Source organism: Lasioglossum baleicum, chromosome 20 (assembly GCF_051020765.1).
Source record: "Lasioglossum baleicum chromosome 20, iyLasBale1, whole genome shotgun sequence".
NCBI classification, from domain to species: domain Eukaryota; kingdom Metazoa; phylum Arthropoda; class Insecta; order Hymenoptera; family Halictidae; genus Lasioglossum; species Lasioglossum baleicum.
The window spans coordinates 1,457,682-1,485,277 of NC_134948.1; the positions used below are offsets into that span (position 1 = coordinate 1,457,682).

Consider the following 27,596-nt stretch of genomic DNA (forward strand, 5'->3'; position numbering starts at 1 on the left):
ATTCGCAATAAGTTAATTGCAAGTGTGTCTACAGTCTACACCTTATTATTTAGCGCAGACAGATAAGCCCAGGAAAAGTTAGGCGTGCCGGATTTAAAATCCAACCGTTACTGTCATCCATACAAATTCGTGGGGAATATGGTAATACGGATTCCGTTTTTTCAACGGATGACTAGAATTTATAGTCTAATAGCTGTCGTCGTTTAACAACACGCAGCACGATGTACCGAGTCTCTCCGAGCCAATCTACATTCTTGTTATAAATAAATATAAACAGCGTATTTTAGGAATTTATTACATTTATTCGTGCCCATAATTATGAAACTGATCTATATATAAGTCATAGTCATATACATATATTTCTTCTTTCCATATAATTTTGAAATAACAAGCACTATCTATAACTGTTCATTTTCGACAATATCGTCAAAATTACATTGAATTCATTTAGTTTCAAATTAGACCACTTGCATGCATAATTTAATATATATATATATATATATATATGGGCACATTTATCGAACCACCAATTTTTTCCGAACGACCTATTTGTCGTTGAGTTATACTACTGAAAATTTGTGTCACCCCCTTCGATATCATACTCCGCCTAATACATCGTTCAATAAAGGTGAATTCTTCTCGATCGAAAATTAAATATATAATAAATTTTATGATTTCGGCGCAGGGTTCGATCATTTATAGAAAACCAGCAAGGAATATGGCAGGAATATGGCGCCTGAAGTGGTCACACGTATTATGTAGCGTGTGACGTCAAAGCGTAAACATTGGGACTACGGGAGCGTCAGAGGTGGACTGCTCTATCTCTATTTATGTCGTCACGGAGCTAATCTTAATAGAATTAATTAGATTGATGACCACCTAGATTCTTCCTGTTTTTCTGTGGCCGACACCTGGAATTTATAATCTAGTGGACAGTGTCGACTATAAGTATACATATATAAGTTGTATTGTAACGACTATAAGCGATTAGAACCATATAATGTCCTGTGCCAGATGCACTGCCAACGATTTCACTTAACGCCCGTTGTTACATAGGTGGGATAGCGGACGATAATCGATGGTACACGACCGGCGTTTATATAACGCGGCTGTAAGATCACTATATAAAAAGGTCATCATCATTTATAATTGCTGGAAATACTTGCGAGCCTCGTAGCAAAGTTATTTCTCATGGAAGAGATGTCGAATGTAGAGGGGATTTATTTACATGAATCACGGCTTTTCATTTGGCTGATGTAATTATATGCAATAGATTTTTATTATCGTGTGCAGGCGATGACGAAGAATGTACTACACTGATAATAGAGTGGAGAAACGCGTTGATAAACGAGATCAGAATTTCTCTCTTCAAATTTTAACAATTTTAATTTACGATCGTCGAGATTGCAAAGATGCATCCGTGAGGAATTATTCAATCTATTTAAAAATTCGAATAGCAATCTCGTTGTAATTTATAAAGTAATGTAAAACAGTCAGTTTTAGTGCTCCATAAATTTTTTTCTGGGTATCATGGAATATCCAAGCTATATATTCGTTGAATAATAATTTCTCATGACTTTCATTAGCTCCCCTTTGGACTTCAATGAAATGTACCTCTGTTTCTTACAGCCTTAGAGATAGTATCACATTTTATTCCTATCGTAGCACTCGCTGAATTTACGCTCGGTCGAAATGCCACTGATTATTAGAACCAAACATTACAAAAGGGTGAAGGGTTATAGAAACAGATAAAGACCTTCGTTCGATCACATTAATTTAATATCCCATTATTAGAAATAGCACCGTGAGCCACAGAGCGTAGGTACACAGGAACTGGCTAAAATGAATACTGGTAGGCAGCTGAAAGTAGACAACTGAAATAATTATTTATACGAACTCGATGTACAAAGGGGTCAAGATCAAGAAGAATAACTTACATAACTTATTTCAACAGTTGGTGGCGAAGGATCAGGAATGGTATGGCGTATCCACTGCCGAAGAACAGGATGAACGTCGCTGTGAGTTTGTATCTGTTCATAATGCTGAAGGGAAGATTCTGTAAAAATCAATTTCCACAATTCTAACCTCCTTCGACATAAAATAACATGTTTTACTTCACGATAGAATTAACGGGATTAACGATCGAGCGTTTTTTCGGTCAGAATTCGAGGACATGCTCGTGTTCGTTTTATGCGCATTTCGATGTTGCGACTTTGAAGCTTGGAATTCGATCATAAATGTGGCATCATTGTTGTATAACAATTACGCAATTACGGATTATTATTTTATACTCACAGTGCCGGGGTAAGTATCTGGTCCATGGTCGCTTCTTCTCACGGCACTGGTCACGAAGGTCCTCACGTGTCGCGAAAACATTTTGCTGTAATTACTTTGATCCACCCCACGTTCTTCACTAAAATGATTCTTATGCAGGGTCTATTGTAAATGGCGATGGCTATGGCTATCGTCTGCTACGCGCACGCCTCGAATTCAACAAATTCGATCGTCCTTTCAGTCGGTAACTTATTTGTATGAGGTTAGGAAAATTACTAATCCTCTTCGGTCGAAGCTAAACAGACGAGATATACACCTAAACATATATTAATAGTAGCAGACATGCTAATTATTGCTCAATTTATTCATATTTCACAGAGCCTCGATTACATTTTGAGGTTATAGTCTACCTTACTGACTGGTTCTGTCTACGGTTCTGAATTACCGACTCTGTCGAAATGGAAGGTCAACTAGGGAACTACATGAGGTTGAAACATAAAAGGTGTGTGTCTGAGCTGAGCCACCGACGAGATTTATCTCTGTGATATTCAGCGACATGGGCAATGTGTGGCAATGTGGCAATTACCACCACAGGCGAGATATAGGATAAATATAGGATATATTAGATATATCTAGTTATATTATATAGATATATATAATTTTTTATTCTCTTAATTTTCGAGATCTTTGTCATGCATACGATTGTGAAAGAAAGAACACATTAACTGTTGTAACTAATATTCTTTATTTTTCACCAAATACATTACAATACGTGGTCAAATTAGAAGAAGAGAGTGGCGCCATCCGATTGGTTCTCGAGATATTATAATTTTCCTATTCCCGTCACCAGTAGATGGCGGCACAGTTCAATATTTGTGAAATTCATTCAAAAGCAAAGTAATCTATAAATGAACACTGTGTATTACTACTAAATTACCTCGATTTTTAAATAATAAAGAGAAATGACAATAAAATGAAACCAAGATTTACTTTAGAATTACAGGTATCTTCCTTGGCACCTTGATGGGAAATATACTGTCAACTTAAAAGAACCACAGCATGTTCTATTAAAGTTTTTATTTGTTAAATAAACGTCCAATTAATCAAGCAAATATTCCTTAAACACGTTTCTAAATCTATTATCCTCTCATTTATACCTAGTCGATTTCCCGGCGATGTATCCTCGATTGTCTCCAAGTAGATTTGATATAATTAAGAACAGTTATTATATATGTTTCCTTAAAAATTGCACAACGGCTCGTTGTTGGAGAACGAGCGGATACAAAACATACACGAGTACCACAAGCGAAACAATCCTTATATACATGCGTTAGTCTCGTTCATGGGATTTTAGGCTGTAATGTTAAAACATGCATTCGAGACGTACACTCACACTGATACAATCCCCTCGAAATTTCTCTCGATCTCTTTCTAAAGCAATACTCCCATCCACGGTGTACCACGACGATGTAAATTCTATTTTTCCTGTGGTCCCATCGTGAATGATGATGACGATGATTTTCTCCTGGAGTTTTAGCTCAACGATTCACAGTAAGAAAATTGTTACACCTTCTGTTTCCTCCCAGCATTTACCTTGAATGATAAATTTACAATAAAAATGAGATTAAAACTTTCTAGTATGTTTTAACTTACCAAACGCTGCATTTGTGTTTCGGATTCATCGGAGAATCCGGAGGACAGTCGTAGGCCCTGGCAAAGTCTTCGCTGTTAGAGAGGGGTCCCAAGACTCGTATAGGGCCCGGAGAGTGAACGCTGCTTCTGATTTTTGTTAAAGCATCCTCTGGCCTCATGGAACCGCACCAAATTTGCGCATAATTTAGAAAGAACAGTTGGTCGTGCGTCAGATTAATGCCAGGAAGCAAAGGCTCCTCTCCGTGTATCGATACCCATTTCCTGTATGCCTTTCAATGAATGATTGTCGTGTAAAAGAAGATTATGAAGCTTCCGATTTGATAGAATACAATTATTGTTAATTGTCCTGTGCAATTACCCTGAAGGATTGCTTCAGGCCTCCGTTGTCTGCAATGTTCTCCCCCTGTGTCATCCTCCCGTTGATGTTCAAACCGATGTCTTGTAATTTGTAGTTGGAGTACTGTCTGACAATGCACTCGGCCCTCTTTCGAAAAGCTCCGACAGTCGCGTTATTCCACCATTGCATTATGTTCCCATCCTTGTCGAACTGACGACCCTTGTCGTCGAAACCATGAGTGATCTCGTGACCTATCACCACTCCGATGCCTCCGTAGTTCAGCGACTTTGGGAAGTGCTGGGAGTAGAAGAGGGGTTGCAGAATCCCCGCTGGGAAGACTGTAGCGAAGGCAGTCGAGTAATTACGAAAAAATAGAAGTTACAAGTTGGTAAGAATGTTGTTGGGCTTCGAGGGCGCTCACCGATATCGTTTTTATTAGGATTGTAGAAGGCGTTAACGATAGCAGGGTCGGTGGACCACTTGTCCTTGTCAACGGGCTTCCTCAATTCTCTGAGATTGTGATAAGCTGCGTACTTCAACACCGCCAGGACATTCTCCAGGAAATGGTTCTCGGAGATATTCAACTGTGAGGGGTCAAGAACATTATTACCTTTCAATCAATCAGTACTTATAATCTCGAAACATTAAATCCAGTGTTTCGAGCGTAAACAAAGGTGTCGTCTGTGCTAGCAAATATCTATTGCGCATTGAAGTAGTTATTTAAACAGTTATGTTGAGAATGGAGTGCGAGTAACCGAGGGTTAAACAATGTCCGAGCAACGTCGGAGCTACTCACCATTAAGTACTCCTTGGAAAGTTCGACGGGGTCCTTCAGGAACTCGGGGTAGCCAATCCTCTCAATCATGGAGTCAGCTTTGCTCTTAGCAACCGCTCTAGTCTCATCGTCCATCCAATGATTTTCTGCCAGCAGTTCATTGAACGCTTCTCGTATAGTGTGGATCATCTCCAGAGCGGTCTCCTGAATATAAAATCATGCTTCACGGTTTGCGAACGCTTGACGAAGACGGTTAATAATCACCTTGCTCTCATGATTGAAGTTGTCACGAATGAACAGAGCGCCTACAGCCATTCCCAGCTTCTTATTGGTCCACTCGACGCACTGGGCCCATCTGTTGCTTTCGCTCAGTATACCCAACAGGATCCTCTTGAACTCTACGCTCTTTTGCTGGTAGTCGTCTATCATGTGTGGGATTATCGACATGACCAGTCGCCAGAGGATATAATTGTGCAGTGTCCTGCGGTCTGTCTTCTCTATGATGCGACCCATGTGCACGAAATACTTCATCCCGTACGCTACGATAGGCTCCTGCTCTGTTATGGAAGCGTTGATCAACTCCTGCAGGTAGATTCTCCAATTCAATTGTGGAATTTCAAGCTGGAGCTCTCGCAGAGTCACTTTTCGGTAAATTGCGGATGTGTCGTGTCTATCTGCCTCCGGTAAGGACACCTGGAACGTAAAGAACAGCCCAGTAAGCAGAATGCTCGAGGTTTGCTCGGATTTCGACAGCAGCAGGATACATATACGGTAGCGGACAAAAGGTTAAGACCGCTCTGAAGAAGACGATAACTTTTTTAATATTGTACTATACGATTTGAACTTTTTTGGGAAAGCTAGAGCAATTAGTTTACTAAAGGATGTGAAAAGAAATTTTTTCAAAAATTACAATTCATCGGAATTGTTGAAAAAATACTAAAAGTTGAATTTTTAACTTCTTTATGTGGGCGCCTATTCGTGATTTCCGCATTATTTTTAACTGTACACAATTTTTAAAGAAGATACCAGCAAATGCTCACATTGGCCAACTGTTGCTCCAGGAGGATGACTTGCTCGAACTCTTGGGGTGCGGTTTTGGGGTTCGCTCCGAGCAACACAGCGACGCTGGTCATGTAACGATGGTACGCTCTGAGCGCAGCCTCGCTGCTCTTGTTCAGGTAGTAGTCCCTGCTCGGAAGTGCCAGCTGCATCTGGTCCAGCTGCAAAGAACATCAAACAATTAAAAGGACATGCCCTCGGCGAGGTGACCCATGGAGAAAACTGATTCGATGTCTATCGAAGAAGCCAGTTTAGTTTACTACCCATCGCGACTCTCATACAGTGCAGACGTCGACCAAGGGGCCTTACTTTGCCGGCGCACCTGGAGGATGTTGGCAGAGGAGTTCTTGTCATCCGGTCCAACCCATTGTTCCAGCAGCACGCCTTCGTTATATTCGCCACGTAGTCGACCTAGGAGCACCTCGATCGGATAGACCGGTGGCTTCCAGCTCGAACCAACCACCGCTGGCCATCCTCCAAGTAGTTTCAAGGTCCTCTTCAAAGGAGCATCCCCGATCTCCCTGATCCGAGCTGTTCGAAGCATTTTAAACACTCAAGATGAAGGTTCATGAAGGAACATTTATGACAAAAATCAGAAGATGTACAGGGTGACAAGAAATAACGGAGTTAAACATTTCTTATTATAATTCTGTCAGATCAACGAACTTTGAAAAACCAAATGATAACAACCATAACATAGACCTTTAGTATTCATATATTTAAGAAGTTTCGAAGTGGCCACCCGTTGAGCCGATTCAGAGGCTCAAACCCGAGCTCAAACCCGGTCCCACACCCGGCGCAGAGATTTTTTCAGCGACTTATGATTATAGGCAGACTCATCAAGTGAAGATCTTGATGAGGACGGTAACGAATTGCTTATCTGTTTAGGGTAATTTGATAGGAAGAGAGTGGAGGTATAGAGGACACGTTCGAAAAAAATTTTCGTTGTACCCACGGATGTCCATGCATGATTTGTAGAACCTCTTCGCCTTCAGGGTCGCGTCGTTGTCCTTGTTGTTCGCCGGTTCTTCCAGCAAATGCTTCAGACTCACTTGCAGCTGGTGGGCTAGCACTTCGAAGGTGCTGATCGAGCTTTTGTCTTCAGGTATCACGTGCAGTTGGTTCCATGCACCGCACGCGTACTGAAAGAAGTTCTCGCATGGTGCAGCGGTACGGTCCATCGCCGACAAAAGGCTGGCAGCTGAAATACGGTTGTTCGTCTATCAGTTGATTTTATTTTTCAATAGAAATAATTGCCGCATTTTAACCCGGCGTTAGTTACGTGGGGTCTCACAAACCCCAGAGATTTTAGATTGATCGTAACATTGTAACAACGCGTGACAGTTGTCACTAGTATTTTTGAATAATAAAAATTTAATTTCGTGGATCTGCGTTTTTACTCTGATAAATTACAAGCCGCTTAAGCAATAACTAATCTTATATTTATGAAAAAGGGGTATTTATTTCTATAATACAATATATTATTTTGGGGGGTCTGTGATACCCCACCTTACCACTTACGATATATTTTCCCACCTTACCAACGCCCGGATTAACGAGTCAGATGAAGATTTGAACAAAGTCTAACAAGTACGAACGTTACACCTTTCTTTTCGGATGAAATCAAATTTGATTCGTTTGTAATCAATATGTATTTAAGACATTTTTCGGGATAAAGACGTTTTAATCATTGTAGCTGTACAGAAAATGTTACGGCAAGGTGTTAATGAAATTTCAGAGAACAGTCGGACAAGTGTAGAATATTTTCAACATTTTCATGGCGAATATTCGGCGTTAATATTGCAGCAATGTATAAACAACATTAGAAAACGCAATGTCAGCAATTCTCGAGAGTGCAAAATGCGAAACCGTCCGGTTCAGAATAAAGAGCATTAATTAAGCTCGGATTCTACGTGAAAAAGGCGGAAGAGAACGGTGTGCTCGACCTGAATTTTAAAATTGTAGAGAAAATAAGGCGTCGCGTATGCAAAAGGCAGCTTTCACGTTTTTGCACATTCAAGCAGGGGAACAAGAACACACGTTCCGCTAATAATCTTCGCAATACCAAAAACGCACGTCCTCGATATAATTTTAAAATATTGATAAATCAACTCCGTCGACTTTTTCTACCGGAATGAAAAACTAACAGCAACTTAATGGAAATATTCGCGCGGAAGAATGCGGAAATTCGAAAGGCACTAGGAATTTGCCAATTTACATTCCGGAACGCACAAACAATGTTATTCAACGTGTTCGTAGAAAAAAGATCATTACAGAGGAGAATAATTGTTTAACTGATATTATTAGACTGCGGATCGTTATCGTTAAAATTCTAGAACATAAAATTCCAGTGAATTTAAATAAATATAAGATTTTACAAGAAGAAAATAAGATTTTACGTAACTACACTGTCCTATAAATCGCCTACATAAATTAAAAATCACATAAACATCCGCACCCTTCTCTAGTAGCACAAAATATTGTATACACATTCATATAATATTACAAATTAAAAAGAGATTCAATCTGTTTTTAATATTCAAATATACATACAATATTTATTTTCCATTAAGTATCAAATATATTTTTTAAATATGCAGGAAATATCTATTTTATGTTACGAGAAAAATAGTTTTATCTAAATATCATATAAAGTGAATCTTTATTTCATATTTTAGAAATAGAATATTTATCCCTAATATACAGATAATATTTGTTTCATATTGTGAAAGAAATATTTTTTCTCGTTATAAAATGAATCTTTATGTGATACTGTTTTTTTAATATGCAGGAAATTTTTGGTGTAACGTTTAACATGGAAAAATATGTGTTGCAGCGCCGCGCCGCTCCAACATTAAACTTACATTTCTTGTATATGTATACAATATTCAGATCCAATATTATTCTCATATAAAAAAGTGTGGCTTAAAAAATATTTTTCCAATATTTGAAAAAAATATTTATCCATTAGTTTTGTGCTACTAGGGCAGTCTACCGATTATATTAAGAAAAATGAGTTGATATCGATTGGAGGTGTTAGTTATTCGCAATTAATCCTGAGATCATAGAGCGAGCCCCGTCCTCACTCGATTATCCTATCGAGACGTTAAGCTCCCACAGGACTACCTCGCACAGTTAAGTTAATCGAAAGTGCCACTGCGCCACGTCGAAATATCGAACGGTTTAATCTAAATAAATAATTAATTTTCAATATTCTTCACGGGTGAAATTGATTTGCAAAAGGGTGAATTTGGAGCGCGAAACCTACACACGTATTTGAATAATTAATTTGGCCCGCCAATTTTTTGCTTCATGCTTGCAAACAAATAAATGTGTGTCATCGACTTTCTATGGGGCACCATGAGATCAGGCGAACGTCCGAGTCGGTCGAGGACGAAAACGTAATCAGATCGGCCAAAACCGATTGGTGGTCTTCGGGAATTGCGTTGAACGCCCGGCCACCGTCGCAAATCGGATTACACGATATCCCCGCGGAATTGCTTGCTGACCGAGTACCGCAAATTCGATTCACAATCACGCAGAAATCACGACGTTTGACCGACTGTTGATCCGGTATTGATTAAACAATCGAATATAAATATACTTCCCAGTTCGTTGCGCAATTGCAAATGTTGGACAGATATTTTCGTACTTGTACAGCTTTTTAGTTAGCAAAAATTGATGAACTACGTTTATTAATTAGACAATTGTTTGAAAGACGATCGTAAGTTTACCTGTTCTGACGCACTCCTCCGTCATGCAGACGTTCGGACCTGAAAGAAGAACGAAGTCTCTATCCAGTCGCAGCATTAAAGTCACCAGACAAAAAAAAAGGAGAGAGGGAGAGGGAGAGAGACACATCAATACAACTAATTTACGTAAAACTGCCGCGAGAATGTAATTTTCTGCGGCACAACGAAAAGAAACAACGAACAAGAAAAACCAACGAATCACGTTGTTGTCCGACGGCAAAATTTCCCTATTAACTCATTTAACTCCATTTAAATGCCAGTCCGTTAATCTCGTAAAATCCAGCCACTGACTTTTTCTTAGAACATCGAGCAACCAGTCCAGTTTTTTTCCAACAATGTGTTCAACGCTTAATGTCCAATCAAATGTTTAGAACCCATTTATATGGGTTCTAAAAATGTTTAAGGAATACACTAGAGTATAAAATTAAACAGAATCTAATACGATTTTTATTTATTTTAGACCTGCAAATGTAACTAACACTGAAAATGAGATTTGATGTCTACGAAAATCATTAAATAATGCACGATTTTGTAAAAATGTCCATTTTAAAATTTTAATCATGCTCGAGAGAGTGCAGCATGAATTTCTCAAGTTTCGTGCATGTAAGACAAACAATCCAATGTCCATCTTTGATCATGATTACTCTAAAATATTAAACATAGTCAACCTGGAAACATTATCTGATCGCAGAATAGTATCCGACCAGAGCTTTATTTTTAACATTTGATAAATAATAATATAGATTGTCCCGCACTCCTGAGGCAAAACAATTTCTACGTACCTGAACGTGTTTTGAGAACGAGAGCAGGATTTCAAACAATGAAATCCAAATCCACATATGGAGTAATAAATCCTTTAAATCGCATTATTGCAAGCTCAAACGTACTGTATAATAATATTGATCTTTTCAATGGCACGTTACAGGCTTTCAAAGGAAAATTACGCAAGCTTATTTGTTAACCCTTTGGACTCGAAGCAATTTTAATTCCGACATCAAGATGTATCTTTCAACCTAGAAGATTTCTATTCCATATAATCTTTTTTACGCTATTCGTATGCAATTGAACCTGTTCTCTCGCACGACATTTTAATTTTTAGCCATTTCTAGAGTACAGAAGAATTAAATAATTTAAAAACTGTTTCAAATAATGATGTGGCAATTCTCACTGGCGCCTCAGAGTCGGCATTCGAGTGCAAAGGGTTAATATCGTACCTGTATTTGTTTAGTTTCGTGTTTGCCCCATCTTATGTAAATTGTAGGTTGACCTTTTTTTTGTTACGTTTATTTTTGCTTTTCTCAGTTCTACTGTAAACAACCGTAAACATTTGTATAAAAGAACCTCGGTGCGTATATAATAATAATAATTTTTAATGTATCCAATCTGTTGCTTTGATATTTCCATCGATAAAAATACGACTTTGCGGAGGCGGAGAACTTTTTTTAGTTAGTTTAGTTTCGGAGGGGCGCCGAATTTTCAGTATAGCGCCTAATCGATCGCTTAACGGATAATATAAATACATTACGATCTCATTTCGCCGAACGCTTATGGACGCTGGTGATACGATTAATTCTGCCGGCGGCTGTGAGGTAACACGGCGAGAAGCGGCCTTTTCGAGTGGAACTTGATAGCCTCGACTCAATTCGATTCGATTCGGCTGATCGATGTTCGTTTCTGACGCGAGAACGCGTTCCGCTGAAACGCGCCCGACAATTTTCGTGTTTCGTCATGCTTCGACAGAGAATCCTGTCTCGAATTTTTGAACAGAATATATTCTACAATACAGCAATTGCTTTATTCGAAGAAACTGTAGGGCTGAAATTGAGTCGTCGTTACCGTAGCAGAGGGAAGAACTAGATCCAACCAAAGTCTACACGGTTATGCTATTCAAGCTCGTGATCTAATAGAAATGGTCACACCGTTTGGTCAGATGTGAATTAGTTTATCAATGCGATGACACATAGATGAATTAAACTAGTAGTTTAACTACTTTTCTTGTGTCATCATCCGGCTATACACTTGTCAGTCGTATTCTGTATTCACTTACAGTCGAGCACTGAGGTTTGTACACAGGGTGGTCCATTAATAAACGAAAGCAATCAATGTTTTGAGAAAGATAACAGTATAGTCTCTCAAAATATAATTTTCTGTCGGGTCTTCTTTTTCTGTGACTTTTCAGATCCACAGTCTGTTCAAATCTATTCCTGTTCAGTGATAAATCGTGACACCGAGTGGGTCAGAAGCGAGGTCGACTTCGTTTCACTTCGTTTCTTAGTTTATTTTCATCTGAAGTAGTAGACTGCGGAAGCTCGTTTTCGGACCACCCGGTAGATCGATCGGCAACTTCAAAATTAAACGCAACTATTTCTGATCCGTTCAAAAGAATATTTGTAGCTCGATTTTCCACTTGCTCTCGTCAACCTTAAAATTCAAGTCACCTATCCTTCATCCGCGGATGTGAAAAGAAATTTTTCCAAAAATTGCAATTGGTCAGAATTGTTGAAAAAATACAAAAAGTTGAATTTTTAACTTTTTTATGTGGGCCTAAATTGAAAATTTAAAAAATACGTTTTGTAGGTCTGTGTCAATTATACGCACTGTAAAAATTTCATCGAAATCGGTTGATTCGGGAAAAAACGACAAGCATTGAAAGATGTAAGAATCCTTAGATTTATTGGAGTTAGAGGCCGAATCTGCAATTTTTACCATCTTTAAACGTTTGTAGTTAAACATTACAATATTAAAATAGTTATCGTCTTCTTTAGAGCGTCCTATAAACTTTTGTCCACTACTGTATGTATTAGGTTGGAGAAAAAGAAATCCATTATTTTTACGTTATCTCAAGCGGAGAAATGATGGATTTCAATTTCTAAAATGAAAGTATTCCTAATAGGTGAAATTGCTTTGCAAAACGTTGAATTTCATTTGCAAATTGATTTGCATAAGGTTGAATTTGATTTGGAGTGCAGAAACTATTAGAATCTATATCAGAAATCTTAACATGTACACGACATTGATTTAATTATTCTCGGTTAGCTAGAATTCGAGCTGGTGGCTGGATTTTCGCGGCACCCGTTAGACGAGTCCTCGTCGACTTCAATAACCAGACTCCGGGGGATCGGACTTGGTAGCGGCGATCTCTGCCATCTAATTCCATCCCATTCTACTTGTTCGCGGGGACATCTAACCCGCCCACGCGTCACAGCATCTAATCCAACGGCTAGTTAGCTGTTACACATCGCTGACACCTCTCTATCCGTTTCGAAGACGGCGCGGCGCGGCGCGGCGGCATGGCACGGGCAATCGGCCGCCGCCGCTCAATTAAACCGGAATCACTATAACCGGCCTACCGTTTAGGGTTAATTCAACTTACGAGCCTCCTGAGCGCACTCGCGGCTCGTGTTCAGCGCCAGCAGTAGCAGAATGAAGACGCAAGTGGCGAGTAGCGTGATAGCCAGCACGAGCAACAATTGTTGCCTGTTCACCGGTTCTCGCCATCTCCGCGTGATCGACGTAGCCCTTGTAATCGGTCCTCGATCGTTGCCAGGATTATGGAGATCCGTGATCGTTGTGTTACCATGTGGCACGTAGGTCACCTGCAATCGGATAGATTACGCTCCGTTTTGGACTAACTAGGCTGGTGGGTTCAGTAACCTGGTCGGGACATGGTTCAGATCAGCTTTGGCCATAATCTTTGTTAGCTGGATCGTAACGGAGGAATAGAAACGTTTCTGGCGTCGCGTCGGTTCGATCTGGTTGGTATATTATGTATTTTGCTAGATTATAATTGCTAGCCTGCGGATTTTATGCGTTTATAACACAAATGAGCACGTGTAATTTAAAATAGCAAAATACGAAAGAAAATACAGGTAATTTAATATAAAAATTCAATTCAGGTCAATTGAAACCACTTCAGAGGTGTTTTCTATCGGTGTATGTTAGTAACCTCTGATAAACTGAAATCAAATTCTAACTCTGGTCAATTACTGTCGATTGAATTTTATAATCTGTCCAATTAAAATCAACGAGACCGATGGTGTACAATTACTATATGTATTATTCGATTAATACTGCCGTCGGCTGAAGGGGACTTCCACCAGCACCCTGAAACCCCTCATAATCCCAGATCCATCGTCCCATACCCTAATCCAGCGGTCGGCAAACTCATTAGTCGAAAGAGTCAAATACCAGAGCAGTATAACGATTTAGAGTGTAACCAAAGAGAGCCGTAGTTTCCGACCGCAGCCCTAATCCAATTAAGGCCCGATCAAGGGGGAGAAGAGGCCCTCGGGGTTTCCTACCTGGATAGCATTAGCGGCAGGTGTCTCGAGGCTTGGGCCAGGTGGGGCCCCGGTCTGTTCGTTGATGACGGTAGCCCTGATGTAGCCGTTGTTGCCCTCGGCCTTCATTGTTGGTCCCCGAGAGTCCCCGGGGTCCTTTATCCGAACTGGAGCAACGGTGAAACGTCCGATTCTCAACCCGGGAACTGTGTCAACGACCGGTGTAACGTTGACATCGCGGCTGCTCGCGATCAAGGCGGTCTCAGCCACTCGGATCAATGGGATACGACCTCTCGGAACCGTTTCACTCGCGACTCGTGGTCATCTACGGGTCACTTCTCCTCGGTCATCAAGGACACTTTCTTTCTCGAGACTTCTTCTTTCAGGCACTGACCTCTAGAGCTTCCGGAGGAATCGGTTGTGGACCGCGAGGTTCGCGGTGAGACTGGCTTCGTCACGTTGCTAGGTGTGTGGAGATCGGCGAACGAAGGCAGAGGCTTCTCAGCTCCGAAAGGATCTGTGACCGCGGTGCTACTGAGTGCCACGGACACCTACCAGTCTCGCGCCACCTCGTCGTGTTCCTTCCCCCTCCACTTCCGCCTTCCTCACCCTTCGCAACCCTCCGGTTTGTTTACTATCTCACGAGGAGGGGGCTGACAGGTGGTGCATTGTCTCCGCGATTCAACGCGATTGCACCGCGATCCGATCACGCGCGATTCAAACAGCACCGTCGATCGCAGAGCTCGAAAATCCTGGCCACAAGTAAACAAGTTTTTTAGAAATCTCTAGTATACTTTATTTGTAAAGTGCCAGAGCACGCTTTTTTTCGTTGCAACCGATATTTCGTTTTAATTCAGCAGTCTTAGAAGACCGGCATTTTCAATTGTAATTGAAATGACCTTTGGGATTTACGTTGTAATGGATATTAAACAAGCGTACGTTTCATTTACCTGCGACGCACAGTGGGTAAATTTGACCTAACTCGATTCAAAATCAAAGAATTTTCGATAGAAATGAGGTAGAGCGATGAATTTTTTTTTAATTGAAGCTCATTTCTATCGAAAGTTCTTTGATTTTGAGAATCGAGTTAGGTCAAGTTTACCCACTGTGCGACGTATTGCGACCTTATAAGATCCGGGGGATGATTTTGGTTGATCGCGAATTGACGCCTCCAAATAAATGATTTTTTGTTGATTTATCTGCGGTGCACGCACTGCCGCCGTCTTCTATCTGCCGAAATTCACCCTCCTCGACGGACCAACCACTTTCTCCCTCCCTTGTCATTCTCTGCTCGTCTTGGGAGGTAGCGCGCTAGAAATTATGGAAAATATGGAAAGGCGATTATAATAACGAAATATATCTCTATATTATTGTTTGAAACAGTTTTATCTTGTCGCTACCAAGCTCTCAAAGTCGACGGCAAGTTGAAAATATTTTCTATCAGTCCTCGGTATCGATCGGTATCGCGGATTATCTATTAATACCTCTATTTTATATCAATTCTTGTAATACAAAGTGGTTATTTTAGGTCGCGTTGCATTCCATAAATTACCGAGAACGTTAACAACTTATATAGAAACCTTAAAATTCGATCTATGTAGAAATTAAGAAATTAGTTCTATCATGATTTTAGTAAAAATCAATGTGGAATTATTTACAGAAAAATCGAGCCTGAATGTTTAAATATATTGAATTGTAATCTTCTGCATTTTTAACTCGGAAATGTCGATTGTTTCAAGCAGATTTTCGAACAGCAATCGATATAAAAATTAATATAAACGAAACTGTCGACGCGAAATAAATTGTTTACAGCCAGGACTGATTTTATTAGTCACGATGCATCCGACTAATTATATTCACGTTTCTTTAGCACCGGTCTACCTGGCTGAGAGGGTCATTCGACTGTTAAATCCTTTCAACCCTCTGATCATCCCTCTCCCCTCCACTGTACACATTTTCTACTACGACAGCCGATGAACACAATTGCTTCTTCTGCAAAATTTCTGCTGAACAACAATATTTTATAAACGTCGTTCTCGGCGATAAAATCGCAACCCTGAAAAATTATCCCTTCAAAAAGAAATCCAAATATTCTATCAAAATGGTTCGGCAAATTACTTTGGATCAATCGTAGAAGCTGAAAGATTTGAGTAGATCGCGTATGAATTCACGTATAAAATTCATTTTTAGTTAATTGCCCGCCGGTAATTGTGCACGGGAATTTTTAAATGTTGAACAAACAAAACTACTATAGAACCGTCGGGACACGTGCAACAAGCGGTTATTGTGCACAATGTCACGGTTGAATATTTACAATGCACTTTGCTGAAGCAAGTGGAGTGAGGGTGAGGCAGACGATGCGCGAGAAAAGCTGCAGCATGCTGCAATGTAGCATAACAATTATTTTTAATAACGATTATATAAACACATTTTCCATCGAGTGTTCAACAGTTTCACTAGCTAAGTGTACGATTAGAATTTAGTTCGTTACAATGATAAATCGTTAGTATCATCGTTATTTAAATCGGGATATTTACAATAATTTCTTAAATTACTAGCACGAATACGATCGACCAAATGAATAAATCAATTGCACAAATATTTCCGTTTAAATTGAAATTCTCGAAAAGGTTGGTTGGGGGTGGGTAGTTATTTCCAACAAATTATATTAAGTTACAGAGCTCGCATGTGAAGCGTTCGGTTCCCGGTATTCGAAAACATTTCTAAATTCCTACGCATTGAAATTTCTGTGGAAAAGTGGACGAAAGAGTGACAATAGATGGTAGCGCGAACAAAAGCCAACCCCCTCGACCAGCCGCCAATTGTTTACGCGCCGTCACAGATGCAACAAGCGACCTCGCGTTTCCGGTGACACTCCTCTCGCGTTCAAACAAACGTCCACTTGAACCACCGTCGATTACCAGGGCAAACAATTAGCATAACGCGACGAGGGAATTTATTAAAAATCGACCGGGAACGATTGTCGGCTCGTCCCACGCGCCGGATTATTCGAACAATCGCTATACATGAAAATCAACCACACAATGACTTTTGTATTATCACCACTAACCAAGGTGATACCGATTACGAAATAGAACAATCCTGGAAAATCTGTTTTCAACATTGTTGTTTTTTAGGGATGCAAGAGAAGAGGAATTTGTTTTACAATTTATTTAAAGAGGGATTGTTCAGTGGAGGATGAATTTCCTTTGGAAAATCGTTTCATCCGGGATGAATTATTTATTTTCCCTTGTCGGCGTGGAAAATCCGGAAAATCACGAGCGACGGTCAATGCTATATTGAGTGAGGGAATTTCAGCGCGGCTGCGCCCCAAGCATAAACTCAAAGCGACATCGCTCTTTTCTTTCTCTTTTCTATATTTTTGACGAGCAGGTAACACGATTTCTGAATCCCTTTGACACGCAGCGACTGTCCGCGTACTGCGCAACGTCCAGGACATTCTTTTTGCCACGAATTTTTAGTGTTGCTCGCTTCATTGTTTAAAAGCTTCCCAGAAGGGTGTAAAAATAGAAGAAATGAAACACGAGTTAAAAAGAAGAATTTGAATAACTATTCAATCGCAATTTAAAGAATTGAAACGTATGTGTTTCAAATGTAATTCTAAAGACCTCGAAGTGAAAACATTTAGTTAGGCTTGCAAGACTGATAAGAAAAATTTGAATAAACATATTCTGGAATGGAAGAATTTGAAAGTGGAATTTGAAAAATTGAATGATTTAAATCGAGTCGGAAAAATTTGTATAATATATTTTTCAGTAGTTAAATTTTCGAATGTGATTTTAACTATTGGGAGACTAAAATCGAATGTTTAAAAAATTTATTCGAGTCGAAGAAATGGCGAGGTGTTTAAATATTTTCTCTTGTGTCTTACCATCAGGACGGTTCTTATTCACCATCCCATTTATCCCCATTTTGTGTTGCTGTTGCTGCTGCGGCTAGGACTGCGTTTCACGAGGCTGTTGCTGCTACAAGTCGATATCAAGCATGCGCTGTCATTGTGGTTTCACGCCATTATCGTAATCTTGAAGTCACGCATAGAACTCTGCAACGTCTTACGATAACGCTGCAACAATAGAAATACAGCAATAATAATGCATTATCAATTTTCATTTCTGTAACCCCTTCAATTTTCATCTTATTATCTACAATATTTTATCAGAGAACGATATATATTTCTGAAAAATGCATACAGTTAAGATAAAGTTAACACGAGAACCCGATACAGTGCAACAAACGAATTAGCAATACATTTTTTGAATTATTGAACAGTGTGACGCAACGATGTCTCGATGGGACATGCTCTGAATACATTATTGCATACAAAAGACGGTTGTACGCTGCTATTAAAATGCGAGAGAGGAATTCTGCGCTACAGATATTGGTGACACAATAATGATAATTATCGAGTTCATAATTATCGCCGTCACCATTCAGAAACCATGCGACTAGCTCGCGGCCAAACACACAATTATTATTCTTTCATACGCCCTGAAACTCTGGCAGGAAATGCAGAAAGTAGAACGCGGGGGAACTGCCAATAAACATCGCAATAACATCTTCGTTCTTAACATATCAAAATAAACACAATGAAAACCTCTCTGCCTGTCTGAAAAAGTCTCTGCCGGCCTCTCGAATTACCTGCTGAAAGCCTCCCAAACGTTTTTCATGCCACCATGCAGTAGCAGAAAAGATCTACGAAGAACATAGATCGAAAATCCGCATGAAATCGATCTTGTAAAGCGTGCCAGCGTGCGGTTCGAGGAAAATCCGGATTCGTAGTTTCGCATCGATTTCTGCAACGGTGCAAGATGGCGCGGCATCTCGGCCAGGGCCGTTTGGCTGCATCCATTGCGCGGTCCCAGTGGTTAGCCTCAGTAAAGTAAAATTCTCGATAAAATGGGGTACTTTGAACACCCCGCAAAATATCGGTACTTTCAACAATATCTTTATATGTAGAAATTGTATTGTACAATGATTGACTTATTGCATTAGATAATCCGCAATAACACATTCTCAGAACTATATTCAATTTTTTAATATGGCCGGATGCTTCTTTCTTTTGTACAGCAGTGTAACTGCCCCAGTGTAACTGCTCCACTATACGACGTCATCATAATATAAATAGATACGTTACTGTTTTGGACGCGCATGCACGAGAAATCTTGGCCAATATCTCAGCAGTCATGAGATATTGTGCGAGTTTTTCGCGCATACGCGAAATCGCTATTACATATCACGTGGAAGCTTTCTTGAAACCATGCTATACCTGATAAAAACATTTTCGATCGGACTCTGCTAATAACAGAATATGTAATCTCTACTGGTCACAATTCGTGGTTCACCCTGTATAATATATGAATTTCTGAACTCGTCCGGTACTCTCCTATACTTTTACCAGTAATATAACAGTTCCCGACTACTTACTCCACAAACTTAGAACGTAGATACGTTCCTGGCGAAACTGGCGCATGCGCGAAGAAAGCGCACAATATATCTGATTGATCACTGTATCTCAACACTGCGTGGTCCGTGGCAGTAGCAAAATAGCGTTCCCGTGGTGCGGCTGGGTTTTTTGTTTGCATTCTGGACTGGCAAGCAGTGCTGGCGTACGAAAATCTGGCAAATAGGCGTAAAAAGAAAGGGGGGCGGGCAAACGGTGTTCGTTTACAAGGGGGGGTCGTCGCACGATGTGAGAGACGAGCTATTGTCGGGGCGACGACGCTGTCGTTACAAAAGGTGGCCCGTGTGTCTCTATAGATTGCATATATCTCTGTTTTGGTGAGCAAGAATACAGATCGGGTGGGCGCACAGAGTGCGGACGGGACGTTTTAGGTTAAAGGTGCACAACAATGCGCTGCGTGAGAAATTCGTACGGTGAAAGTCTCTCGGACAGCGTGCGGCTCAAGCTCGGACGCGAAGGTTCCCGTGATATACTCGGCTTTCGCGTTACGGCCCTTTTCCACGACCATCCCGGGAGAGACTTTTCCGCGAACCGTTCGCTGTGCGTCTTGGTGAGCGTCCTGTGTCCCTAAACGTTTCGCGACAAATTTCCAGAACAAGTCCGTAAGGTGAACCGAGAGAATGTTGCGGTGATGATTCCGCCTGAATTTCGCCGGATTGGGTTCCCCGATCGCGTCCCGAGGAACAACGGACTCCTCGCGCCGACAGAATGGAGGCTTAATTGCTTCTTCCGCTGAAAGGTGACCAGAGACACGCTATTCCACCCCCTCGACCGGTTTCAGCACGATTTTTCCGCTCCCCCTCTCCGACCCCGGCCGCTAATTAATCTGTTTTGTTGGTCCTTGCCGAATTCTATTGTCCCTCTCTGCTTAGCCTCTCTGCTTTCCTGTCTGCTATAATTGCTTCTCTTTCGGTTTCTCTATCGACGTACACTGTTACAAACATATTGGTGGTGTATTCGATACGTAGATCAAGCATCTCGCTTCTGCTTCCCTTTGCTTTTAGACATTCCGCTTCCTGTTCACGGGAGGCCTCATTCGATAGTAAACACTATGATTGGGACACGGCCCATAAAGTGATTCTGTAACGCCAGCTATTATACTAATCGAATTCTACTTTGTATCTAACTTTTCCCTGGTTCTCAATAAACTTGTAGATACGTACAACCATCAAACTATTTATAACTTTTGTGTTGTCGGTTCCAGAGTATTAGAATAACTGAACATGGCAGAGGATGAGGGAACAGAATGGCTGCAGGAACTGTTGCACGACGTCCAGCTGTCCCAGTTTTTCACGAGGATACGGGATGAAATGCAAGTCACCCGGCTGCATCATTTCGATTACGTGCAGCCGGAGGATTTGGAGAAGATCGGGCTGGGCAAGCCTGGCATCAGGAGATTGCTGGACGCCGTTAAGAAAAAGAGGAACACGCAATGGAAGAAGAACCTGATCACCAAGATCAGGCCCGGCAGCAGCGCCAAAACCACTAAACGAGCTTCACAGCCGGTCGAAGGCACCTCCGGGCTGACCTGTCTCATTCAGGATAAGGATGTGACGTTGTCGACCAAGTTAGGGGACGGTACCTTCGGCGTGGTTAGACGAGGAGAGTGGACCTCACCTTCGGGCAGGGTATTGCCGGTGGCTGTGAAGGTTCTCAAGGCAGATGCGTTGACGCAACCCAGCGTGATAGAAGACTTTGTGTCCGAAGTCCAGTCGATGCACACTCTGGATCATCATAATCTCATCAGGTATGCGCCGTAGCCAAAGCGAGTATTTGTTAATGTAATAGTTTATAATCTGTGGCTGTTGCCAGGCTTTTATAAAAGTTGTTCATTGAATGTGCATGTTGCTTGGTTTACAGTCAGCGAGGTACTGTCCTCTCTATAAACTATTACATAAAGAAGTTGTTCGATCGGTTGGTTAACCGTTTCATCTTTGCAGATTGTACGGCGTGGTACTGTCGCAGCCGATGATGATGGTGACGGAGCTCGCACCGTTGGGAGCACTGTTGGATTACCTGCGGAAACAGTGTGGCAGGATTTCAGTATTAACGTTGTGCAACTACGCACTGCAGGTCGCCACGGGGATGGCGTACCTGGAGGCGAAGCGTTTCCTGCACCGGGACCTGGCGTGCAGGAACGTGTTGTTGAGCTCCGTGGATAAAGTGAAAATCGGTGACTTTGGCCTAATGAGAGCCCTGCCCCAGCAAGAAGACTGTTACGTGATGACTGAGCATAAGAGAGTGCCGTTTCCCTGGTGCGCGCCGGAATCGTTGAAAGCCCGGCAGTTCAGCCACGCGTCGGACGTTTGGATGTTCGGTGTGACGTTGTGGGAGATGTTGACGTTCGGCGAGGAGCCGTGGGTCGGACTGAACGGCTCGGAAATTTTGAGGAAGATCGAGAAAGAAGGGGAACGGTTGCACGAACCGGACGCGACTCCGCCGGTTATGTATCAATTGATGTTGCGCTGCTGGTCGCGAGATCCGGCGGAGAGGCCGATGTTCGCGACGCTGAAGACGTCGCTGACGGGAATGGTGCCCGCCGTGATGAAGGCGGTGAACAGCTTTGACGAGGCCAACAAGATGACTATCGAGCAGGGCGATCAGATAGTGATTTTGGACGGTCGGCCCGAGAACTACTGGTGGAAGGGTCAGAACCAGCGTACCTATCAAATCGGGCTGTTCCCACGTTGTTTGGTGGATCCGATGAGACGCAGGCAGCCGGAGGACATCAGCAAACCTCTGGAGAACTCCTTCATCCACACCGGTCACGGTGCCCCGTTCGGCAAAAGCTGGGGCAGTCCCATCTACATAGACGACGTGTATCTGCGCAACCCTATGGAGCCTCCCGATGTGGTAGGCGTTGCCCCCGGCGCGGACAGCCATCTGAAGAAGAAGTTCTTCAGCGGTACGCCCCGATCGCGCAAACAATTCAACTACACGAGGTTCCAGAACGACATTCGAGCCAGCCCGGTGAAGTCGACGAACTCGATTGGCGCGGCGGGTAACCAGGAAGGTAGCCTGATCGATTTATCACCCGAGGAGATGGTGAACACCAGCGTCGCGCAACAGGACACCGCTTGTCGACGAGTGGTGAATATCCTGGACGAGCCCATCGACGACATGGACCGACAACAGGCCAACTGGCAGGAAGACGACCCTAGAACCTACGCAAATTTCCCAGGGAACGTGGATCCCGCTTACTCGGACCCGTTCGACACATCCGCGGTGTTCATGAAGCTGCCGCACTCGAGGTACTACAGCCAGGTGCCGTCGGACATGAGCAGCCGGTACTTCAAGACCCAGACCTACGGGAACGTGCAGAACCAAGACGCCGCTGGCAGTCAGGAAAGCGTGAATTACTTCGCGTCGGAGGCTACGCCGGATGTGAATCATTATTCCATAAACTTGAATAAGGAGAATCGAAACGATAATATCAACTTGAACGTGAACGTCGATGCCGAGGAGGGTAGCGTGTATTCTCAGAATCACTATAGCGAGATCGACAAGCCCAGTCCGCCCATGGCGAGCTGGTCGACCTGGCCCGAGGACCTGCAGAGCGAGGCGCAGCAGACCTACGTAAACGTAGCCTCTCGCAACCTTCAAGGTTCCGATGCACCTCCTCCTCCACCTGTCGCCCCAAACGAGAGTTCTCCGAAGCCGAAATCGAACCACGATCTGGCCCAGAGCATGAACGAGCTGACCATCAACACTCGTACCGTCTCCCCAAAGAAGCTAGACCCGGCGTTTCTGGCGGAGCTGGAGAAGCATTTGGGCGAGAAGGAAGCCAGCAAGAATATGAACGCCAGCCAGGAGGCTGCAGGAACATCCGAGTCTTACTCGTCGGTGAACAAGCACCAGGAGAACGCAATTCCTGCTCTAAGGCCACCGCCTCAATCGGTGAAGCCGAAGTCCCCGCAGATCGACCACAGGGCCAGCAATCTACCGACCAAGGTGCAGAACTCCTGGCAGTCGAAGACAACGAACATCCAGCAGCCACGCGCGCAGCCTGAGCAGCGGATGTTGGACACAACGACTGACCAGATGGTCGGCCAGATTTGGCAGCAGGTGCAGGTGTCTCAGCAAAATGCTTACCCTGTCGAAGCGAACGTGAACCGGGTACTTGGCAACCCGCCAGCCAATCTGAACCTGCTGCAGATCGCGCCCAGCAACCTTGGCAATCTGGCCAGCCCGTGCATCGTCGCCAAACCGAATATGAACCACGCGCAGCCGCCGCCACCGGTAGCAGCGACTGCGAACCAAGCCAGCCACTTGCCCAGTCTTCCTCTGTCGACCTCCAGCCACGGGATCACGCAGATCCAGAACGATCTTCAACCAGTCCAACAGCAACCGAGCGGCGTGGTCCCGAAACCAGCCAGCGCGGTGTTGTCGGAGCAGGTGTACGCGGAGCTGAAGCAGACGGTGCCGAATCTCGATCAACTTTCTCAGAACGAGTTCAACACGCTGTACAACAAGACCGTCCAACAGAATATCCTCAGGAACTACTTCGCCGCGAGCACCTCGTCCGCCCCCGACTCCAGTAATCTAAGTCATAGTCATTATTCGGAGGCAACCGCTGCTGCTGCCAGTTCTATGCAGCAGCAGCAGCAGCAGCAGCATCAACAACAGCAACAACAATCGAAAGCAGCTACTTTGGTGAGGAGTTTCTCCGCTCAACAACACCCCTGCGACTTTAGTCCTCATCTGAAGCAACCGCCGGTATATAATCCTCCGCCACCCGCATGGAGCCCCATGAAGTCTGTACAAAACGGTCTGCAGAGTCAGTGTCCCGTAATCAAATCCAATCTGCCGAATAGTCCGAATCTGCTGCAGCTAGCGCACACGAACCAGCCGCAGGAGGTTGTCATGGTGCCCCAACAAGCCCCCACGGTGCGCACCGCGATGCTACCGCAAATGAACGAGACCGTTATTAATACTCAATTAGCCCCATCCACCTCCGCGTACCCCTCCGGAGTTAGTCCCCCACTTACCGGCGCCTCGCAGCAGCTGGTCATGTCTCTGAACGACGAATTCCGCGCCAGCAAAGTGATGAAGGTACAGAGGGAAACCAACGACGCCTCCCAGCAAGAGATACTCACGGCTTTGCAGGCCACTGGATGGGACACCAACCAGGCCGCCAAGCAGATCCTCAAAGACAGGCAGGCCAAGATCGAGTCCCTTGTTAGGTGAGTTAGGTGTGGAGACGAGTCTACCCTCTTAAAGCTCTCCTTGAACTATTATTTTAGCTAAACAAATCTAATCCGAGCTGATGAAAGCAATCTAAGCTGATCACGATTCGTGACTCACCCTGTAGACTAACTTCTACTTACTAGACTAACGTCTGTGTCGCAGCGTGGCACTGTGGCAGTGAATGATTTAGATAATTGTTATTAAAGAGTTTGATATCGTTGCAGACTGGGCTTGGCGGGCAGACAGGAGTGCGAGGGTGCTCTGAAGAGGACTGAGTACGACGTAGACCTCGCCGCTTCTCTGTTGCTGGACCAGGTCAGATGAAAACGATTGCGAAGCTGGACGGTCATTGTTTCTGGAGATGTAAAATAACTGTAGCGTCGACACGTATAGAAATGTATTTACAAGTGACAGCCATACACGCGCAAACGAGGCTACGGTTACGAGCAAGGACATTGTATTTCTTTTCTTTTTTTTCTCGGAAACGATGTACATATTAACGGAACCAGCTGGTCCTTACGATTTTGCTGAAACTACGCGAAATAGGGGACACGGGATTTTTTTAGTAACAATTTGCAAAAAGTGACTTTCAAATCACTTTATTCTTCGATGCTACATTAATCGTGCGGACCTTAGCCCCAGCTCTCTAAAAACCATGGTTTCATCAAGATCCAAGGGCCAAGAGTTTTCTTCGCGAGTCGAGATAGCCGACTGTCAAAGCGATTCGATTATTAGCAGCTGTAAATGAAAAAGGAAAAACGGTATTGCATTCCAGAGAACGATGCGAGCTTCCGTAGCGAATCGTTGCGTGTATATCAAGCGAGCAAAACAAAAATCGCTTTCGAGCCAGCGTGCGTGCGATTGTTTCCAAACGTTTCGATATGGAACGGGCGAACGGGTGGGAGGGTGTTCGAAAAGTTTCCGGAGATTGTTCGTATTATTTTTTTAACGTATTATATACTCTGTCGTTTGGCGTGTCGAGTAGGAAGAAAAAAAACGAATTGACAGTTTCTTCTGCCGTTTTATCATGACCCGATGAATATTTTTTTCATTCATTTATATACCGGTGTCCGGACGATTAGAACGTCTTCGCATGAGTACCGTAACAGTATTTCATTTAAATTGTAAGCGACGATCAGTGGCGGATTATGCTTTTGAAGACCCCCACCCAAAAGTGTCGTATTTTTTAAAATTGACAACTAGGTTCATGGGACGCGTTCTAATATTTTTAATTTACGATTATCGAGTTTGTAGAGATGCTGAGAAATCATTCAATAAATTAATTTCTGATAAAAAAAGAATAGCTAACAATTTGTATAGACGAATTCTCGTTGTTTTTATAAGTTAATGTAAAGTAGTGACTTCTAGTCGCCCGTGAACTTAGTATTCAAAAAGTTCTTCTAATTTTTGCCGAAAGCATAGCTGGGGCCTGGTTTTCATCATTTTTGTAATAATCCACCACTGCCGGTAATTAGAAAAACAAGGATTAACGATTGAGCGTCTTCCTATCGTCGAAAAGGCAAACGTTGAGAAATTCGTTCGCGCAAACTAAACTAGCAATGTACCATCGCTTAACGACCGGAACCTGTCGATAATTACACGGCCCGTAATTAGGCCCGCGTGACCGGAAACGAGACGGGTCAACGAGGACCCTCGAACGAGGATCGACTACTCTGGAATCTTACTTTTTCCAGTAGAAAGTAAAAGTCTGATCGCTGACTGACGTCTGAACTGCCGGTCGAGAAATTGCATAAACAATATTCTGTTTTAAAACATACGAAGATAAGATGATATTCGTAAGGGTTGCTCTCGGAGCCGCTAGGGTGGTAATACGTCCAGCTTTTGGTTTCTGGATAGCGTATGATATTTAATTATACGGCGATTCCCATTAATATTCCAACACTCTTAAAAAGACGAGAACTTTTCTGGAAAGTTATAAAACGCAACTTTCGTATTTTCTCTCCAATTCCGATCAATCGCAATTTTCGTAAAAACATCACTTCACAATACGCAGTAAACCAATTGCTCTAACTTCTCGAAAAAGCTCAGATCGTATAGTTTAATATTAAAAAAGTTATGATCTTTTTATAGCGTCCGAATGTTAATGGGAGTCACTGTAAATGTAACAGAGTTTGTTGATTTGACACTAGAACTGCCAGAGCTTTCTGTGGGAAGTCAATTGTAAAATGAATAAATTTTTGTGATTTCTACAGCGAGGGTTGGATTCGAGTCGGTGTTTCTAGTGTCGAAGGGTAAAAAACGAGGGGCGGTTGAAGCGTTGCAACATGATTCTGTTAGCACGGGGAATGGAAAGCTTGCGCTGCGAGAAATGCGAACGTGGCAAATGACGGATCATTCAATTTGTAACTGTGATATGCGTTACTAAAGGCTCTAGGCGGTACTGTCGGAGGTAGAGGCGTTGTCCTTTTTAGGGGTAGGCCGACGAGTAGGGTTTATTTGCGTGACAGGAGTGTACATAGCCGATTAGCGACTGAGTTTAAGCTGTAACTAGAGTGTGTGCGAGTGCTGATTGTCTTTCGCCTAATTCCGGGGCTGTACAGGATGTGAGACGTCCGCGAGACATGTGAAGGAAAAACTGACGTTAGCTTCTTTTGTTGAAGGGTGCCCGCCGAATCACGGCTGAACGGACTTTGCGAATTTATTTCGGGAAAACGAGACGACATACTAATGTAAAATTTCTTGCATTGTATTCGGGCATTATCCAATATTGTACGCGAATTTTTGCTACGTACTGCGACCAATGCTCATCATTATACATCGCATTGATTGGCGGCTG

At 42.8% G+C, this 27,596-nt stretch overlaps 3 protein-coding genes across 8 annotated transcripts; 1 reads left to right on the top strand and 2 right to left on the bottom strand.

Annotated features, from left to right (window-relative positions):
- Positions 1 to 1,761: 1,761 nt before the first annotated feature.
- Cox7c (Cytochrome c oxidase subunit 7C) lies at positions 1,762 to 2,485 on the bottom strand. 2 transcript variants are annotated; one of them, XM_076444589.1, is made up of 3 exons: positions 2,296 to 2,485; positions 1,938 to 2,056; positions 1,762 to 1,874 (listed from the first exon to the last, which is right to left on the bottom strand). In XM_076444589.1, exons 1-2 carry the CDS (start codon positions 2,374 to 2,376, stop codon positions 1,943 to 1,945), a joined length of 195 nt encoding a protein of 64 aa, XP_076300704.1. In that variant the 5' UTR covers positions 2,377 to 2,485; the 3' UTR covers positions 1,762 to 1,874; positions 1,938 to 1,942. The 2 variants fall into 2 exon arrangements, with proteins under 2 accessions (XP_076300704.1, XP_076300703.1); XM_076444588.1 differs by having other exon boundaries at positions 1,762 to 1,860; positions 2,296 to 2,476.
- Positions 2,486 to 3,336: 851 nt separating this feature from the next.
- LOC143218916 (neprilysin-1) lies at positions 3,337 to 18,961 on the bottom strand. 5 transcript variants are annotated; one of them, XM_076444537.1, is made up of 16 exons: positions 18,790 to 18,961; positions 18,023 to 18,214; positions 15,233 to 15,441; positions 14,525 to 14,882; positions 14,152 to 14,455; positions 13,224 to 13,446; positions 9,833 to 9,871; positions 7,054 to 7,299; positions 6,421 to 6,629; positions 6,080 to 6,259; positions 5,304 to 5,732; positions 5,061 to 5,243; positions 4,686 to 4,848; positions 4,286 to 4,602; positions 3,928 to 4,196; positions 3,337 to 3,867 (listed from the first exon to the last, which is right to left on the bottom strand). In XM_076444537.1, the coding sequence occupies exons 5-16, from the start codon at positions 14,257 to 14,259 to the stop codon at positions 3,864 to 3,866; spliced, it is 2,370 nt and encodes a 789-aa protein (XP_076300652.1). In that variant the 5' UTR covers positions 14,260 to 14,455; positions 14,525 to 14,882; positions 15,233 to 15,441; positions 18,023 to 18,214; positions 18,790 to 18,961; the 3' UTR covers positions 3,337 to 3,863. The 5 variants fall into 5 exon arrangements, with proteins under 5 accessions (XP_076300652.1, XP_076300649.1, XP_076300648.1 ...); XM_076444534.1 differs by having other exon boundaries at positions 14,152 to 14,882; positions 15,255 to 15,441; XM_076444533.1 differs by having other exon boundaries at positions 14,152 to 14,882; positions 15,237 to 15,441.
- Positions 18,962 to 19,662: 701 nt separating this feature from the next.
- Ack (activated Cdc42 kinase) lies at positions 19,663 to 27,350 on the top strand. Its single transcript, XM_076444500.1, has 4 exons — positions 19,663 to 20,351; positions 20,817 to 21,359; positions 21,553 to 24,795; positions 25,024 to 27,350. The coding sequence occupies exons 2-4, from the start codon at positions 20,836 to 20,838 to the stop codon at positions 25,121 to 25,123; spliced, it is 3,867 nt and encodes a 1,288-aa protein (XP_076300615.1). The 5' UTR covers positions 19,663 to 20,351; positions 20,817 to 20,835; the 3' UTR covers positions 25,124 to 27,350.
- The last annotated feature ends 246 nt before the right edge of the window (positions 27,351 to 27,596 follow it).